Source organism: Pipra filicauda, unplaced genomic scaffold (genome assembly GCF_003945595.2).
Source record: "Pipra filicauda isolate LSUMZ 115617 unplaced genomic scaffold, ASM394559v2 scaffold3_size10097308_pilon, whole genome shotgun sequence".
In the NCBI taxonomy this organism is placed as follows: domain Eukaryota; kingdom Metazoa; phylum Chordata; class Aves; order Passeriformes; family Pipridae; genus Pipra; species Pipra filicauda.
In genome coordinates, this window is record NW_024104532.1 from 8,229,318 (window position 1) to 8,247,391 (window position 18,074).

The 18,074-nt window shown below is 43.4% G+C and overlaps 1 protein-coding gene across 1 annotated transcript in view; it reads left to right on the forward strand.

Moving 5' to 3' along the window:
• WWC1 (WW and C2 domain containing 1) overlaps positions 1-17,997 on the forward strand; it is a 67,385-nt gene extending 49,388 nt beyond the window's left edge. Inside the window, exons 11-23 of the mRNA XM_027718650.2 lie at positions 1,583-2,121; positions 6,111-6,219; positions 8,002-8,082; positions 9,005-9,091; positions 9,798-9,990; positions 10,758-10,910; positions 11,470-11,570; positions 12,303-12,450; positions 13,109-13,273; positions 14,727-14,819; positions 15,675-15,905; positions 16,638-16,759; positions 17,257-17,997. Coding sequence (XP_027574451.1) covers positions 1,583-2,121; positions 6,111-6,219; positions 8,002-8,082; positions 9,005-9,091; positions 9,798-9,990; positions 10,758-10,910; positions 11,470-11,570; positions 12,303-12,450; positions 13,109-13,273; positions 14,727-14,819; positions 15,675-15,905; positions 16,638-16,759; positions 17,257-17,323 — 2,089 coding nt within the window. The 3' untranslated portion in view covers positions 17,324-17,997. The remainder of the gene's footprint in view (positions 1-1,582; positions 2,122-6,110; positions 6,220-8,001; positions 8,083-9,004; positions 9,092-9,797; positions 9,991-10,757; positions 10,911-11,469; positions 11,571-12,302; positions 12,451-13,108; positions 13,274-14,726; positions 14,820-15,674; positions 15,906-16,637; positions 16,760-17,256) is intronic.
• The last annotated feature ends 77 nt before the right edge of the window (positions 17,998-18,074 follow it).

Here is an 18,074-nt window from a genome sequence, read left to right on the forward strand (position 1 = left end):
TGACACCGAAAAGACTGGAAAGACTGCACATGTCATAGTGCAAGACTGACATGTAAATAAGCCACCCTGGAGAGTAGCAATCTGTGAGGCTTTTATGCAGTGGAAATGCATCCTATTTTCATTTCACCTAGCTGATTAGGGATCTTTTGAGGTGACCAAGAAGCATGTGAAACTAATTTCTTCCTAACCATGTGCCCAGTGTTCTTGGCATGCTCCTTCAGAAGAATAAGTGTTTGTTATTAACCCCATAATGCAAAATGTCTGGCATTCAAAGCTATGCACAAAAGGAAGTCAAGCACAGTTTTTTGATAGGGAAAAGATTAACTAAAACCCCCTCCCTTTTCATAGTGAAATACACTGAAAAGCTGTAAATTTATTAGACCTTGACAGATCTACATATATTGCCAATATGCAAAACCATCTCTCATGTTTCAATTATATTTTACTCAGAAGCTTTTTTGACCAAATGTGATGCAGTACACATCTGTCATACAAATGCAGAAGACATCTTGTGCCAAAATTATACAAAATACAGCATACTTGCCTTTTCTCTCATAAGGTCATGGACATAATTATACAAATGTAGCTTCCAGCTTTTACCCCATAAATAATAAATAAGGATTTATTAAGGATTAATAAATTAGGCTTATTAACATGTCACTGCTTTTCAGTGGGGCAACTTAAACCATTTATACGTATGCAGTGATTTTTCAGTAGCTAATTCCTATCTGGAGTGAGGGTCAGTAATGAGCAGGGTCTTTAATATCCAGAGCAGGAGTGTTGGTTTAAATGGAATTTTTAGAGATGGTACATGTTGTAGTCACTACTGGAGTATTTGTTGGTCTTCTGAGCAGAAAACTGTGCTGTGGTGTCTGGGCTTTCTCATCTGAACAGACTTCTGTTTGGCACCTGCTTAAAATTAATTTTGCTGTCAGTTATGTTCTGAACCTAGAACTCTAGGGATGAATAATGTGCGTGAACTGATTTCACAGCCCAGCCCCAACTCTTTCCCTTGCTCTTTTGGCCCTGTATTCCATGTAGCAGTCTTTCACGTAGGTAAATCCTGCCAGTTTTCTGGGAGATGCTGGCTGCTGTGATCTCTGAGGGCCAGTTCCAGGCAGCTGTGATATTGTCTTTTGGCTGCAGATCCAAAATTGAGGCAAATGGAAGAAAAAATTTCCAAATGGTCAGACAGTTCATTGCAATAACTTCATCTTCTTGCATGGGCCTGGCTGGTTTTTGTGCTTTGGAGATTAACAGGCACCAAAGATGTTTTCCAGAGGGATGCGGGAGGAGGATGGTGTCACTAATTTTAATTGATTTGAAACTGTTCATTAGAGTTGTTTTGGCTAAACAAGGACTCTTATGGGTTTGATATGGTGAGCAGAAAAATGTGTATGAATGGCACTGTTTTTATTGAGAAGCGACCCAATGTTCCTGCTGCGTGGACCGTGGTTCTGGATTGCTGTGGGGACTAATGCATATGGCCTGAGCTAACAAAGCAAAACCTGTGGGCTTGATGACATTCCAGTGTTTTCAGGAGAAATTACAGTGTAATGGTTTTCTGACTTGTTTCCCCCAGTCTCTCCACCAGCATGCTTTCCCTCTCCTCGAGCAGCAGCCCTGGGTCTCTTGCATCTAGCAGAGGATCTCTTGCCACCTCCAGCCAAGATTCATCCACCTCAGCCAGTTTCACTGATCTCTACTATGAGCACCTGGAGCAGTTGGAGCAGTTGGACTCAGAATATCAGAACAAGCTTGACTTGCTCTTGGAAGGAGCCACTGGGTTTAGACCATCAGGCTGTATCACCACTATTCATGAAAATGAAGTAGCAAAAACTCAAAAAGCAGATACCACGAGTCGCGTTCAGGCTCTGAGATCCTTGTCTGGTACTCCAAAATCCATGACATCACTGTCTCCAAGGTCATCTCTCTCTTCTCCGTCTCCACCTTGCTCTCCACTGGTGATAGACCCACTCCTAACTGGTGATGCCTTTTCAAGCCATATGGATTTTGATGATGCAGAGATAAGTACAAATCTCTCAGAACTTACCCTAAACACTGGGAGTGGCAACTGTAGACTGGAAGAGCCTAGAGCAGGAGATAAACATCTAGGTCAAGGTATGCACTGCATGCATTTATTTTTAATGTAGTTCATAAAGCCCTGAGAAGCAAGTGTTTCAGAAGCTCTCTGTCATCTTGATGTCTTTATGTTGAAAAGTGTTTTCAGCTGTGAGTTCTGTCTTGTTTGGGAGGAAGGGTTGGTGTTTTAATTTGTACACAAAAAATGCTGCTGATCTGATGAGTCTTTCAAAAGACTGTATTTAGGTGTGTTTTTATTGTACTTACACACACGTGTACACAACTCACAGGGATTTGATGTGCAAATATAAATGGTTGTGGTGGGATTCCTGGTTTAATTTGGCACTAAACTATTCAGAATGTCATCTAGTGTTTTGGGTCTGGGAGACACATAATGCCATATTGACACAAACTTTTTGACCAAGCTTTTGAGGAGGGCTGGGAAAGCCATTTAGCTTAATAGTTAAGAAATTATAGTAATAATCCTTCCCTTCCACTTTGGAATGCATAAGATCTTGCCCTGGTTCCCAGTAAATCAGTGGCAATGAATTTATTAATTTCAGCTGAGCAGACATGTCAAGGCTGTGCTTGAATTCTGATGTTTTGAGGCGGGTGGTCTCTTAGCAACAAAAACGTGTGTAGATTGTGAGTGTGATAAAATAAGACATTTAGAGATAGTGGATGTTCTCATATATGCATATGGCTTGTTGGTGGGTGGGGAGGGCTCATCCTTTTTTAGAATAGTGGATGGAAAGCAGGAGACACAGTCAGGGCACGGTGCTGAGGCCTGTCTGAAGCCCATTTGGCTGTAGTTGGGTAAAATCCAGTGAGTGAAAGGACTGGATTTGTAGCTGCAGCGAGAAAGAGCTTTAAAGACAATATAAACTTGCAAGCTATAGTCCTATGAACCAGCAGTGCAGTTTGTTTCTATTTTCATAGGATTATAGAACAGCCTGTGTGAATAAAGGGAACTAGTACCATGTTATCACTGCCTTCTGCATTAAGGAGGTTGACATTATTTAAAACACAATAAAAGACACGAGTGCAAATCTTCCCCTTTGAGCTACCATTTTCCTAAAAGCAAGAGGTATTATGCATTTGAGTAGGAAACACTAATTATTCTTATTAGAACTGGGCACTGATTAGTTTTAACCTTTTTAGCTCTTCAAGATTTGCCAAGGCTGTTAAAGTGAAAGCTCAGGTGTTAAGCAGATTAAGTGATTACTGCTGTTAGCCAGTCAGCAGACAAAATAATCACCATAAGTAGTTTATTTCAGGGCAATAACGAGATGAGGTTTTACTCCTCAGGCATTTTGGAGGGCGGGGGGTGGCTCAGTGTAACGCTGGAAATGCAGTGGCTGGATCTGGGGTGGTCAGTCCTGGGCAAAGCACGCTCACGTGTTCTGTAAGCAGAGCTCAGCAGTATATATCTGAGGGATTTGCTTTGTCTTTCTGTTAGAACAGAACCTCTGCTGCCTTTGGGACTGAAATAAGGTTTCCTTTCTCACCTGAAGAATAACTGCAATTTAGGAAAACCTGGGATCTGGCAGAGTCCTGCATTCTCTGATTAAATGGTGTGGATGTGAGGAAAGTGCATGACATGGCTCTTCAAAGCTTTGTCATGGGGTCTCCAGGAGAGCCCAAGGAAGGGAAAATGGCAGGAAGATAAGAGCAAACTTTAAGTTCTTGATATGAGTGGGGAAAAAAAAGGTGGAAAACCACAGGTAGTGTTATCTGCCTGCTTGGAAATAAGGAAGAGAGTTGAGTCAGTTCTGAACTCTTCCATAAACTTCCTTATTAGAGTGATACCTCTTCACAGACCTAAGGCTAAAAACTGAAAATCCAAATTTTGTATTAATTAGCTGCATGAAAGAGCTTAAGACTTGCAGGGCTGAGCTTCCAAGTCCTTTGCAAAAACAGGAAGGAAAAGGATGGCTGCATGATGAATCCTTTTCAGGGAACTGTTCCTCTTAATTCAGGTTTACACTTTAACACTCCACTGTACAGAGACTGACTTCATTGCTGAGGTCTATGCACCCTCTGTATTCACCTCCCTTGGCCTCGAGGTGCTCAGGAGAAGTGGTAAAAAATGAGGCTTTTTGGGTTGAAAGGACTAGATGGCAGTGGTAACTGTGAAGGAGAAAAAGAGGTTAGGTGTGTGGAGGCCAGCCTGTGATGCCTTTCCCAGTAAGGAAACCTCATGCAAAGGGGTTCCCAGAGCAGCATTTCTGAGAGTGGCGTGTAGAACTCAAACAACCTGATCTAGAAGTTATTTTCATATTAAAACCATGGACTAGGAGGTGCAAAGCAGCACTGAGGAAAGAAGCACCACAGTTTTGCCCCTGCCCACGCACCTCCAGCACAGCCTGTGATCCAGAGCACAGCAGGGACCAGGCCCTTGCACAGGGCAGGAGGGAGGATGGATTAAACTGTGAATACCAGTATCAAATGGATCCACTTGTTTTAATTACTGTGTTGCAGATGCTAACTTCTATTTATGTGGATTGCCCTATGGGGAAAAGGTCTGGACATTTTATTTCTGTGATAGTTCTATGGGAATACCAAGATGAAAAATTCCGTTTGATGGTAGTGTCAGAAAATCCATGGATAAACGGGCCTAAATGGCACAGGTGTCTCAATGGATTGGTGTTACCTGTAGCACCCTCTACTGTTGGCTGTAGAACAAGTCCTAATGGTATTCCATAACCCTGGGTTGAGCTTGCACACTTTTTTCACCAGTTTATTCAAAGCTGGTTTTAATTCTTTGAGTGGCTTTGCGAGACTGTGAAAAAAACCCCAAACCCCAACAACACCAAAAACCACCCCCAAAACCCAAACTCAAAACCCAAAAGACCAATGAAAACTCAAACTTGTTTTTTAATAAAGAAAAAACAAGTGATGGAAACCATATATTGGTCTGGGGGCAAGCGCTTTCCTAAGTCTGCAGGAAAGAGGGACCACTGCTGAAAAAGCCCCTTGGAGAGGAGTGCACTGCACTGCTGCTGTGGGGTCACAGCTGCTCCCGGGGTGACACACGTGGCACCTCCTCACTCTGAGAGCAGGTCTCCCACAGCCCTGACAGTGAGGGACATCTGGGAGCTGGGTATGGCCCAGCATTCCTTACCCACGTTGGCAGATGGAGTTCTCCAGACTCTTGGCCAAAACTTCTCTGCAGAAATGTTCAAGAAAAGATGCAGAATTTACAGAAGTTTCCAGGGCAGTTGTGTAGCACAAGGAATTTACATGAGATAACACCTCTGTGCAAAACTCCTTGCTTCACCTTCCTTGGTTTCTGTTACCCATCTCCTTTTCCCTGCATTCCTGCCCGTGGCTGCTCTTTTAAATCTTAGAATATCTCTCTCCATGTTCAGCTAATTAACCTGGTCTTTGTGGACCTGCCTTCTGTCCTGTGTGCACTAACCTTTTGGGTTTAGGGGTAGTCAGGAGGTGGTTTTTTTGCTGTTCCCCCTCCTTGAAGCTAAACTTGGCATAAGCTCTTCAGGCAGAATATGCCTCTCCCCAAAATCCATACTAGGCTAGAGCTTGGTCAGCAGCTTTTGCCCAGCTGCTGCTCTCTGGGTGGCTGAACCAGAAGGTCTGCTGTCTGCTTAAGAGTGACTTGTTTTATTGGTTCATATTTGTAAGTTCACTGGAACACACTCAGCACAACCTCTGTGTAACCTCAACCCATGGGTACGCTGCTGCAGGACCCATGGTTCATTGACATGTGATGAAGCCCTGCTCTCACCTCCACCACACAGGCTGTTCCTCACGTTTTCCTGAGGCTTTCTGTTCTCCAGGGCAGTCGAGCATGTTCCCAGTGCACTCACTCCATGGTTGCTTCTGAGCTCAGCCCACCCCACCCATGCCCTCTCTTGTCTTCAGAAATGTGCCTGTTGCTTAACAGTACTTGGGTGGGAGGAAAAAATGCAATTCAAGGGGAGGAGAAGAAAAAAAGCTGCTGCTTATTCAGAGAGTTCATTTTCATTAACACCCCCTTTTGGTTTTCCTCTGTGCTTTTCTGACAGGTATAAATACAGCTGGAGGGACAGCACTGAAGGTGGCGTGTGTGTCAGCGGCAGTGTCTGATGAATCTGTTGCTGGAGATAGCGGGGTGTACGAGGCGTCTGTACAAAGGTAGACATCAGATCTCTCTCTAGGATGAAGCCAATGACTCAGCTTTGCACAGAGAGTCAGCTGGAATACTGCTGGTTGTGACCTATTTTGTAATTCGGCGGCTGAAGTTCTCAATCTCGGATTTCTTAATACTTCTGAAAAATCCATGAGCAGGTTGAATTTGATTATCAAAATGGCCCGTGCTTCCCATAATAGCAGAAAGCAAGCTCACAGAGAGCTGTTTGAACAGCTGGTCTGTTTGTGGAGGTGCTGGTAAGCTGTGACTGCTGCCTTGGTGGGGGTAGCGGAGCCATCTGGCAGGTGTAAAGTTCCCCTCCTCTCAGTCAGCCACTCTGCTGTCAGTGACAGCCCTCAGTCAGTGGGAGGGGATTTGGGATGTGTAAGGAAAACAGCAGAGGCACCTTGGAGTGCCTCATGGATGTGTACGTGCTGTGATGCAGTTCCCAAGTTCTTGGAACCAGAATGTGACTCCTGCAGGACTTGTCCCCCTGAGGACAAAACTTGTCACTGGAGCTGGGAGTCACTGCTCTTGCTGGGCTTGTGGACCTCCCATACTGCTTGCTCAAGCTGTCTGGGGAGCTTTGAAAAAAGTTCACTGGAAGGCACTGATCTTGTTGGTACCTGGTTTGGCTGCTCTAACATGGGTTTTCCTCCTGTGTTTATTAGCACTGAGGGTCATTAGTTGCAAGACACAGCTGTAGAAGCAAAAAATTGCTCATCTCATATTCCCCCCATTCATTCATTTTTTTCATTAATTCTCTAGATAAATGAGTAATTTTTATGTTTACAGCACAATTCACTTTGACAAGTAAGTGCAATGCTTCTGTAAATCAGAGCTCATGGTTCTCAACCTAGGCAGTCAGACAGTTGGGTGTCTCAGAGCCCCTGTGTCCCCTCGAGGGGACAGGCAGCTCTGTGGAGAGGGGAGGAGGGATAACATGTGGCAATTACAGAAGGCATCCCATGCACACTCACATGTCTGATGTTATTTAGTGTTGTTTGGGTTATCAGTTTACCAACCTTCGTGGTGACTTCGGTGCCATTTTGATGCCTGTTCTAGATGGTCAGGGTGGGATGTGCTTTCCATGTGTCCTTTGTAGCTGAAAAGCAAGGAAATCCAAGAGAATGCTAGGTAGTAATATGGAAAATAATTAGAAGAGAAGAATGCTAATCCTGTTTTCATGTGCTACAGCGTAGCCTCTTGAGTCAATTAGACAATGAATGTAGTTTTGGGGACTTTCAGTGCATAAAACTTTGGAGGAGGAATACATGGGGAGGAAAATGATGCAGAATAGCTGTTTCCAGCAAGACCAGTCAGTGTACTCTGTCACTTTTAATGTTCTTAAGACAGTTTGATTTCTTAAAGAAACAAAGGAATTACTTAAATCTAATAAAACTTGAGAATTTTTGCTGTCATGATTCAGGACAGGATTGCAGTTGTTAAGTCTTATTTCTCTTGCTGGGCAGTCAGCCGTTTTTACTAAAATCAGTCAAGGGAACCCTTTAAAAATCCCCCACTGCCTTATTTTTGCAGTCTTTGTGTGGCTTTTTTTTTTTGGCAGTGAAGAGGGAAGACATATGACTTTCTGCTGATAAGCACTGTAATACATACCTCTAAGGCTGATTGCACTTACTTCTTAAATGAGCTTTCTTTTAGCTGCTAGTTGTACAAAATCCATATCCCTAACCCCTGAATGGCAGGGAAAAGATCTTGTATCACCTAAATGCAAACACTTCAATAAGAGGCAAATCAAGTCCTTAATTGTCTTTGATTCCTTTCAGACCATGTGTGTCAGAAGTGATGGTGTTTGACAGTGATGACACAGAAGCAGTTGGGACAGCTAAAGTGCAAATTGCAATGAGGTAAGCACGGCAGGTTTTTATTGGATTTCCCTTCCAATGGAAAAGAATGATAGCTGGGATTTAAAAGATGGTGCTTTCTGTGCTGTTTTCTTACCCTGTTTATCCTGTCCTATTTGTATTAACTAACTAATGCCCTCTTGGTAGTGTAATTGAGAAATACACTCGGCTCCAGGAGGTTCTTAGGACCAGTTACCCTCTTTTGTGTCACTGGAAATCAGCTGGTGTTAGTGTGTTATGAGGGTGCAAAGCAGCAATGGGAGCACTGAGTGCTGGGCTGGAGAAAGCCTTTTGCTGGCTTGCAGTGTCCTTAAGTGTCCAGCTTGTGGGGGGAAGACTGCTGAGAGTAAATGGCAGTCACAATCACTGACCACACCTGAATCCCAGTAGTGGGTAAGGCATAGGAGGGCAGGCACAGAGGCACCCTCCTTAAAAGACTTAGCGGAATTTATGTGGAATTTGAGGAAAAATACGTAACACAAAACTCATTTGTTGTGGCCAGCCACAGTAAAACAATGATTACCCATAGTACCTTCACTGTTGTACTTGCAAGTATTTTTACTTGTAACTTTCCTCTATTACAGTCACTATATAAGGCCTTTCAAAAAATTTTCGTTACAACACAGTAATTTAACCAGACCTCAGGAAAAGCAATGTATGTTGGGTCAAATCTGTAGTCCATTGTATCTGAATTAAAGTCTGGGTGTTCTGGGCTGTTCTGTATTCTGATGCTCTGGTAGCAAAACTTCATGTAATATGCAACTGGTTTTGTTTCAAATTATAGGCAGTCATGGTCCCATTATAGTGTTGTCTTGTTTTTAAATTTTTTATGTCATTTGTGTTAATGAAACAAGTGGAACGCTCATTCATGGAGTGCAAGGCAGACTCTCTAACAATAATGCTTTTTTGTGTCTTTCCAATTCAGATATGATGACAAAAATAAGCAATTTGCAATACTGGTCATCCAGCTGAGTAATGTTCCAGCACTGCTGTTACAACAAGATCAAAAAGTGTAAGTGGGTGATATAAACACATTTGATATATTTGTATTGGATTCCAGCGGGAATAAAACTGACACTGGCTTATGGTTTTTCACACTCTTAAATATTTACCCTTTCTGAAATGTTTGTGTACTTTGTTATGCATAGCAACACTTATCAACTAATAGAGCTGTAAAATGAAATAAAATGCAGTTTTTTCCTCCAAAGGTCTGTATTCGCTAGGAAAAGACTTGCCTGGAATTAGCACTAGCTGGTGAGGTTTAATTGTAGCAACTGCATCGAGTGGAGGGGGCGTGCTAATTCTGCTGCAGAACTCTTCCTTGGACACCTGCACAGGTGCAGGTGTGGGAAAATGCAGCTTCTACCAGACTCATTCTGGACACAAGATTTTTAAATTCAGCTGTGTGCTGACAAAAATTTGATTCACTTTTGCTGTTTCTACCTACAGAAGGGTGTGACAAGTTGCACAGGTGTAAAAAACCACGTAAAACCATGTTTTTACCACAATGTCTGATTACAAGATTCAGGAGGACGAGGTCTGTGGCAACTCCTGCCACTTCCCATCTCCGACGCTGTGACGAGACCTTCCTTTTTTCTCAGTTGACTGATCCTCCAGGGCATAGGATAGGACAGGGATGTCCACGGTGCTTAGGATGACTCTGCCTGACAGCTGTGTGGAGCTGCAGGGCAGCCCTGAGTGCCATGCTGTTTCCACAGGACCATCCGTGTGGCTGTCCTGCCCTGCTCGGAGAGCACGAGCTGCCTGTTCCGCACCAGACCGGTGGAAGCTTCAGACAATCTTGTGTACAATGAAGTATTTTGGGTTTCCATCTCCTACCCGGCTTTGCGCCAGAAGACTTTAAGAGTCGATGTTTGCACTGTAGATAAGTCTCACCTTGAGGAATGCTTGGTTAGTATTCGGCTCTGTCTTAATAACTTTGTGATTGTTCCATGTTTTTAATTAGACAGAATGTTGCACTCTAAAGTATGGCAATTTCTTATTACATAAGTGTTCTTGATAATCCTTGGCTGTATGGTCTGTCCCACATAGAATTCTTTGCAGTAACAATTTGGATCAGGAAAAAAAATTATTAGATAAATGACTTTGTCAGACCACTAGATATTTCTTCTCTCATGACTTGATGTCAAACTCTAACTATTGGTCTTCCTTTTGGAAACTTTTATTGTAGCGTAACTGAGAACCAATTACTTTGGTTTTTGAATGTATCAGGTTATGTACTAAATGTAATGCAGTAAAAAATGACAAGGCAGATGAAGAGGAATGGAACCTACAAAGCTAAAACATCTGGGGCTGGGCAGTGACTTTTGTCAGCCTTGCAAATTTCTTGAAAGGGTGTCTTCCTCTCCTGTTGCTTTCTCTTTTTGTTTGAAGGTCTGGCTGTAATTTATCCTGGCTGCAGTAGCCCTGTTCATACTTCTGGATTCTTGTACACTGCTGTAGTGAAACACTTGTTACTTGGAAGCCCTAGACGATGCTAAAAATAAACATAAATAAACCATTACTAGTGATATTGAAATGGGATAAACAGGCAATTTTTCTTTTTGTCAAACTTGCCAAAGTCAAGAAGTCCTGAATCTTCACTCTCACTTCTTCTGACTGGTGAGGTAGTTGTTCATTATAGTATTACACTAAAACTGTGTTTTTTCTCTCAATAGGGTGGAGCACAAATCAGCCTTGCTGAAATATGCAGATCCGGAGAGAAATCAACCCGGTGGTATAACCTCCTTAGTTATAAATATCAGCAGAAGCAGCACAGGAAAAATAAACAAGGAAACAGTCACTCTGAAGTACCCTGCACTGAAAAAACAGTAAGAACAACTGCTTTAATCAAACAAGTCTCTTCTAAACAGTACTAACAAGAGGGACTGTTAGAGTAGAGGAGAAGGGAAGGCTGGTGTGTTTATATTTACAACCTGAAAATGTTTAGTGCAGCAAAATAATAAACATGTCGATTACAGATATGCCCTTGTCCTGGGCTAAATACTTACTGAAACCTGCTCCTCACGCAGCTGAGGGATGTGGTGCCTGATCTGGTGTAAGTGCTGTGTGAGCTCTTGCCTGTCTGCCCACCAGGCAGTTCACTTTGCTGCAATGAACTTGCTGGACGAGTCGAGATCCACTTACCTTTGCACATGCATGGCATGGAACAGGCTCAGCCTGGAGCTGCTCACGTGCACGTGCTGGGGGAGGTGGGCCAGGAGTGCTCACACAGGCTGGGCTCACACTGGGTGTGCAATGGGCTGCTGGAACAATGCAGGGCTGCCTCCTGCCCCTGGAGGAGAGCAGGGGCTGTTCTGACCTGAAAGGCTGGGCACTGTGCAGTTTGTGAGAGTCATTTCTTCACAAGAAGCCTCTTGCTCTCCTCAGGACTCTGTCTCAGCACTCTTAGAGCAGACAGCTGTTGAACTGGAAGCTGTGGAGAAGAAGCTGGAGGAAAGCAGAAGCACTTTAACTAGTGGAGAGAGCTGGTAGGTAGCATCCCACCATCTTAGTGTTGTGGGGTGATCAGAGCATTTGGATATCCATGTGCAGAGGAAGAGCAGATGATTCTGAGCTGTGGGAGGCTTCTTCTGTTTCTGTTTTGGTGAAAAATCCTATTTATTCTGTTCTGGAGGCTGTGCATGGAAAATGAGAACAAAGCTGATAAATGTTGAAAATAGTCAACGGCACTATGCTAATTTTGTTATTTGTTCAATGTTCTATGGATGTCCTGAAAACTTCACTGTATAGTGCAAGGCTTTCCTTGAATATTAATTTGGCTGTTGTTTAAATAGTTCAGATTCAGATTTCATTAATGAAGCCCAATATTTGAAATAAAAAGTAAGCCTGGCCAATGGGGTTGATGGAGAAGCCTGCTGTGATTTCAAATGAGCTAAAAAGGATGTCAAAACATTGCTTCAGTTTTGTCCAGCCACACTTTTTAACTGAGATTAGTGGCATCCCAAGAGCTCCCCTCAAGATGCAATCACCTTAAGCCCAGACCACATGGCTGAACCCTCAGCTTGCTTCTTTTGAAGCCAGATCAGGATGAAGTTTTTGGCTGTAATGTTGCCTTCTGGTGCAGTTTCACTCCAGTTTGTGTAATCCCCTGGCTGCCTTGGGGATGTGTTTGTGTCCAGCAGCTTACAGGAGGTAACTCCTGCTGCAGCACCAGTACTGGCCACAACAGGCCAGTTCAATAACAAAGCTGTTCCTAACAGGCAAGATGAAGAGGTTCCTGATCCAGAAGAACAGGACGAGATCAGTGAAAACGAAGCAGAGGAGGAGGAAGAATTCTGTGCTGGAAAATCTCTGTGGGAAACAGAAGAAAGTCTGAATTCCCAGCTGCACGTGGAAATAGCAGAGAAGGTACAGTCAAAGGCCTTTTGAACAGAAAGATGAGTAAACCTATTACTCAGCTGACAGGGTTGCTGTTGAAGTGAGCAGTTATTTCAAAGTTCATCATTGATGATTAAATGTTCTATCTACCCAAAATCTTTGTAAATGACTCTGTGTGACCATTTTGTCTCACAGTTAGTGTAGAGTTGTTTCATGCCTTCTTTTTGCTGCTCACGAAAACTGTTTTCATTAATGTGACAGTGGTTTGACCTTGTTTAGTTCTGAATGTAGTTGTAGTCAAAGGTATGCTGTACACGTGCTCTACACATTGATTTGGATCTCTGCTGCAGATGCACAACAAGATAATGGTCTTTAAAATCATACCTCTGTTCTCTGTGAGATTGCCAGGTCACAAGGATGTCCTGGATCCACAGGCAAAGCTTGTTGGAATCAATTGTGTTGTACAGCAATCAATGGATGTGGAGCCCTTAGGGAGCAATACAGTCCATGTAGCAGCCAGAGTTCCAGGAGTGAAGTGTCAGGACACCCTGCGTGGAAAGGGCTAAAAGAATCTCTGGGTTTGAATGCAACACCTGTGGGACTGAGAGTGTGGCTGTCAGACAGCCCCGGGTGCGTGTCATGGGGACAATGGCAAGGTGGCACTTACACTGCAGGCTGTGTCTTCCAGGTGGATAAAGAGACCAACACAGAGAGCCCTGCACAGTCCTCCACTGTGGTTCGTCCGAAAGACAAAAGAGCAGCAAACCCACCCCAAACTCAGTTTGTCAGAGGCAGCACCATCATCCGCTCCAAAACCTTCTCCCCAGGACCACAGAGTCAGTACGTGTGTCGGGTAAGGAAAGGGCAACCCCGAGGGTGTAAGTGCTGGGCTTCTGTGATGGGTGATATCAGTGTTCACTTTGAATTTTTCACAGAAACATGGCAGTGCTTTCTTCTCTCCCCCTCTGGCTTCAGAATTTGCTCTGTCCTCACCTCTCAGAGAGTATCTTTCCCTGGAACTAACAGCATTAAGCACAAATTTATAAGATATATATGTGCACATGTGTTTGTGGTACATGCAGCATGTTGAGATGCCCAAACTGACCTAGAAGGGCTGCTGTAAAACAGTGATGGATAGGCTGCATATCAAACCCTTTCCTGCTGCTTTAAGACCGTTCTGTGCTAATTTGAACTGATTGAGCTGTGTCCACCTGACTTTACATGAGGTGAATGTGAAACCTTGTTAGAAATGGAAAGGTTATTACCTGATAATGTCAGCAAAAAAACTGTAGAAGCCTGAAAGTCACCAATGTGCTTTGTCTCAAGGTAACTGAACAGATCATGTGTTGGGTCAGATGTCACTTCCTCTGCTTTGAAATGTTTGTTCACAATTATTTCCTGAATTGAGGGTTAGAATAAACTATAAATAACACGTCTTTTCAGTAGAATTGGCAAACAAGCAAGCGCTGTTTTTTAATCATGCACAACCTGTCCCAAATGGGCATGTTCTTAACACAGCTGAGCCAGATTTGCTGTGCAGGTTCTGTCTGCTTCAAAAGCAGGTGCTTCCAGAGGAACAAACCTCACTTACTTTGCAGCACAGCTACTGTGTCCCAGCACATGCAGATCCCACACACCTGCTCCCCTCCTCCCCCAGCTTGGAGAAAGAACTTGAGAAGGGAATTAAACCCCACTTAGCTGAGCACTTTGTAAGGGTCTAGAGACAATCACAAAAGAAGACAGGCTGTGTATGTGTAACATGACAACTCTTCAGCTGACAAACCCGGGGGGAGCTTTCAGGTAAACCTGCCTCTTCCACCACTAGCTTAAAATACGTGTCATTAGAGAAAAGAGAATTCTCTAATAGAGAAGTCCCATGTTTTACAGGTGCTAGAAAAGATTATTATTATTATTGTTGTTGTTATTATTATTATTATTATTATTATTATTATTATTATTATTATTATTATTATTATTATTATTACTTAGAGCTTATTTTTCTAGGCTGTTTTGCCCAAGCTCGTTACTTTCACAGTAGAAGAGCAGTAGTGGGGTAGAGTCCCATATCATACCTTATCTTAGACTGTGCAGAAATAGAGACAGAATTCCCAAAAAGGGACAGAGTTCAAGGCTTGTGGCAGGATCTGTCTGTGCACTCAGACTGGGGTGTCTCCTGTAGCCTTTCACAAAACTTCATAGCTCTGCTTACAGCCACTTAGAGAACCCTCTGGTCTCACTGATAACGTGTGTATGCACTGCTTGTATTCCTTTCATGAAAAATATGTGGTTTTCACGTTCCTTTTCAGCTGAATCGCAGTGATAGTGACAGTTCAACTCTATCCAAAAAGCCCCCCTTCGTTCGAAATGCGATGGAGAGACGAAGTGTCAGAGTGAAACGGGTAAGAACATCACCACTTTTTTTTTTTTTTTCCTCTGGCACAGACACTTGGCAAAAACCAGAAAAGTGTTTTAAAGGAAAAATTTGCAAACATAAATCAATTGCCACATGCTTTCATTCACAACCTTTTCTTTGTGTGTGAGAAGTCTCTCAAGGCTCTCAAGGATTCTTTGATATAACAGAATGTGACAGCAACGTTGAAGTTGGAATTAATTTAGAACAATGAATTTAGGAAGATGGTTCCTGGTATCTTCCATCTTGTCAGAGCACAAGGAGTAGCACAAACAGTTTTGCTGTGTTTATTGTTTTGAGATTCTTAAGTATTTACAATAAACATGAGGAGCTGGGGAAGAGGGTGAGGAAAATGATGTCTCATGCTCAGGTGACCCTGTTGTAATGACTCCATGGCACACGATGAATCCCTATGCCCACTGTGGTGGCAGCCACTAAAATTCCCCCAGGATACTGATACTGAGCTCCTAAGGAGATGGTTTTCTTGAGACAGCTTGTGCTTGAAACCAGCAGAAGGCAACATGTCACTGGAAAAAGCAATCACAGGTTTTTCTGTAGCATTGTGGATTCATCTGAAGATGAGACATTAAATTTAGGAGCAAGGTGTGCAAGCAGGATTTGTTTGGTTTGGAGGAGCTGCCAAGGAAGAACATTAGTGGGAACACAGAAATCAAAACACTTATCTCTAAGACTTTGAGTTTGTGTTTTCTGTCTTGAGATGGGCTGGAAAGCAGGATCAATAGAGATGGTTGGAAAAATGGGTCTTGTGATGTATTTAGCACTTCCTGGGGGGAGTGGTTGGGACACTTCTCCTCCCTGTGTTCATACACCCCTTCTTTTCCAGCCTTCAGTCAAGTCCTTCGGTACAGAGCGTCTGATCCGCACCTCCCTAGACCTGGAGCTGGACCTGCAAGCCTCAAAAACCTGGCACGACCAGCTGGTTCAGGAGATCTCAGTGCTGAGGGAGCTGAAGGAACAGCTGGAACAAGCTCAAAGTCAGGGTGAGAAAGAGTTGCCGCAGTGGGTGAAGGACGATGAGAGGTTTCGGCTGCTGCTGAGGCTGGTGGAGAAACGAGTGAGTAACACCTGCCTTTGGGCTTCATTCAGCTAGTTGGGGAAAATGGGATTTTGGAATAGGGGACTTTGGACCATCACTAAAGGAAGCCTCAGCACTAGTCACTCTTGTCTTCCACGTAGGGCTCCATCAGGCTGTTAGCTGGCATTTACCAGCACAGAGATTCCCTGCCCTAGCACAGGTGCCCATAGGAGGAGTCTCAAAAGCCATCTGTTCTGCCAGGGCAGCCTCCCAGCCTGCAGTAGGTGCAGCGTGTGGTGGTTGGCACTTACCTCACTCTACATCACACCCTCCCTCGTGCACAGGGCTCCTTCCCAGCTTCTGGGCTTGGCTGGGCACCTCTGCTGACACCAGACAGAGACTGAGCTGTGATGGCACCAGGGGTAGGAGGGAGTTGGTGCAAGATGCTTTTGGGCACAGCAGGAACGTGGGGTGCCATGTTCTTATGTGAGCTTAAAAGGTATATCAAGAAGACACCAAGAGAGTGCTGATAGCACCCATAATTCTTACCAAAGGCTGGAAGAATACCTTAGAAAAAGCTCTCTCCATTACATTGGTTGGTTGGCAAGCTTCAGTTTAGCTCCTGTGGCTCATGCTTTCCAGAGTCAACAGTTTTCAAACCCCTCAGACCTCCAGCTGAAATACTGCTGTACTTGGAGATTAGTTAGGATAAAATAATTCCTCCTGGAAACAAAAACATTTATGTGTTGTTTATTTTTATTGTTTGTTTAGGTGCAAAAAACAGAACACAAGTGTGAGCTAAAGGCTGATAAAATGATGAGAGCTGCTGCCAAGGATGTCCACAGGCTGCGAGGGCAGTCTCGGAAGGAGCCTCTGGAAGTACAGTCATTCAGGTAATTACAGGTAAAGGGGAGGAAAAATGGACTGCTGCCATGATTTTTCTGTGGATAACAAAGATGCTGTTGAGGAAGTCTGATCTTTGCAGAAGTAGTTAAATGTTAATAAGAACTTCTGTATTTTTATATCAAAGTATAAGGTCTGAGAGTCAGGGAAACTCGTTGCAGCACTGCACATGATCAAAGCAACCAGCAGTACTCCACATCATTCCCCACCTAGCAGCAGGTTCTTTGACACAGAAGCAGCCCTTTGCTTCCCTAACAGATCTAGAAGGGAAAAAACCCTGAGCCTTTCTGAAATGGCTTTTGGTAAGGTCAGTGTTGTGAGTTTAACTGCAGCCTCATGCCTGATAAGTAAATTAAGAGGTGTAGGTTAAGGGAGGATGTACCGCTGCTCCTTGTGGGAACAGCTGGTGGGATAAACTCTCATGTGGATGATGGACATTTCTGGCAAGACTCCTGTTGCATTAACAACTGATCTTCTTTTTTTTTAGAGAGAAAATGGCATTTTTCACACGGCCAAGGATAAACATCCCCACACTCTCTGCGGACGACGTGTGATCACCATAAAGTATTTGCTTTCCGGACAATTCTACAAATGCAGTTTGGGTTTTGAAGTTATTTATGTGGTATTATGAAGGTACCAAGGCATTTGTATATTAGAGCTTTTGTCAGTATGTGGATGTTTTGAAGATTTTTAGGTTAAAGTTATATCATCACAGAAACCAGCATTAAAGTGACAAGATTGTATAGTTTGTATATTTAGGAATGTATTTTTGGGAAATAGAATTTTAAATAAGAACAAATGCAGCGTAAGGTGCTGTTATTCTTAAATAATGCTGTTTAGACTTTTTGTACAGCTCTACCTTTTAGAGGTTTTACTGCAATAAAATGAATTTGAAGGAACCTCACCCCTACCTTCTATGATGTTCTGCATCGGACTCTCAGTGATGTCTTTTGTACCCCGTGGGGAATGCAGGGAGCCAGTTTGGACTCCCAAGTGCTGTGAACGAATTCTCTGTGAGCTGTGAAGCATTTGTGTTTCCTGCCAGGTCATAAAAGTAGGTGTGAAGTTCAGAATACTTGCACTTTTAACATTTGTACTGCAGCTCATGTCTGTAATGGGTCTGTTAAGGTAACGTGGGGAGCCCATTGAAACCACTGTTGTGGGTGGAGGGCTGCAGGTTTAAAGTCCATTTTAGGTTTTTCCAATAAAGTGACCTTTCTGGACAAACCTGCCTTCTTGCTTTTTGTCTTGTGTGAATCTTCTCATCCCCTGGCACCTAAATTGAGGGTTTTTTCTATCACTGTC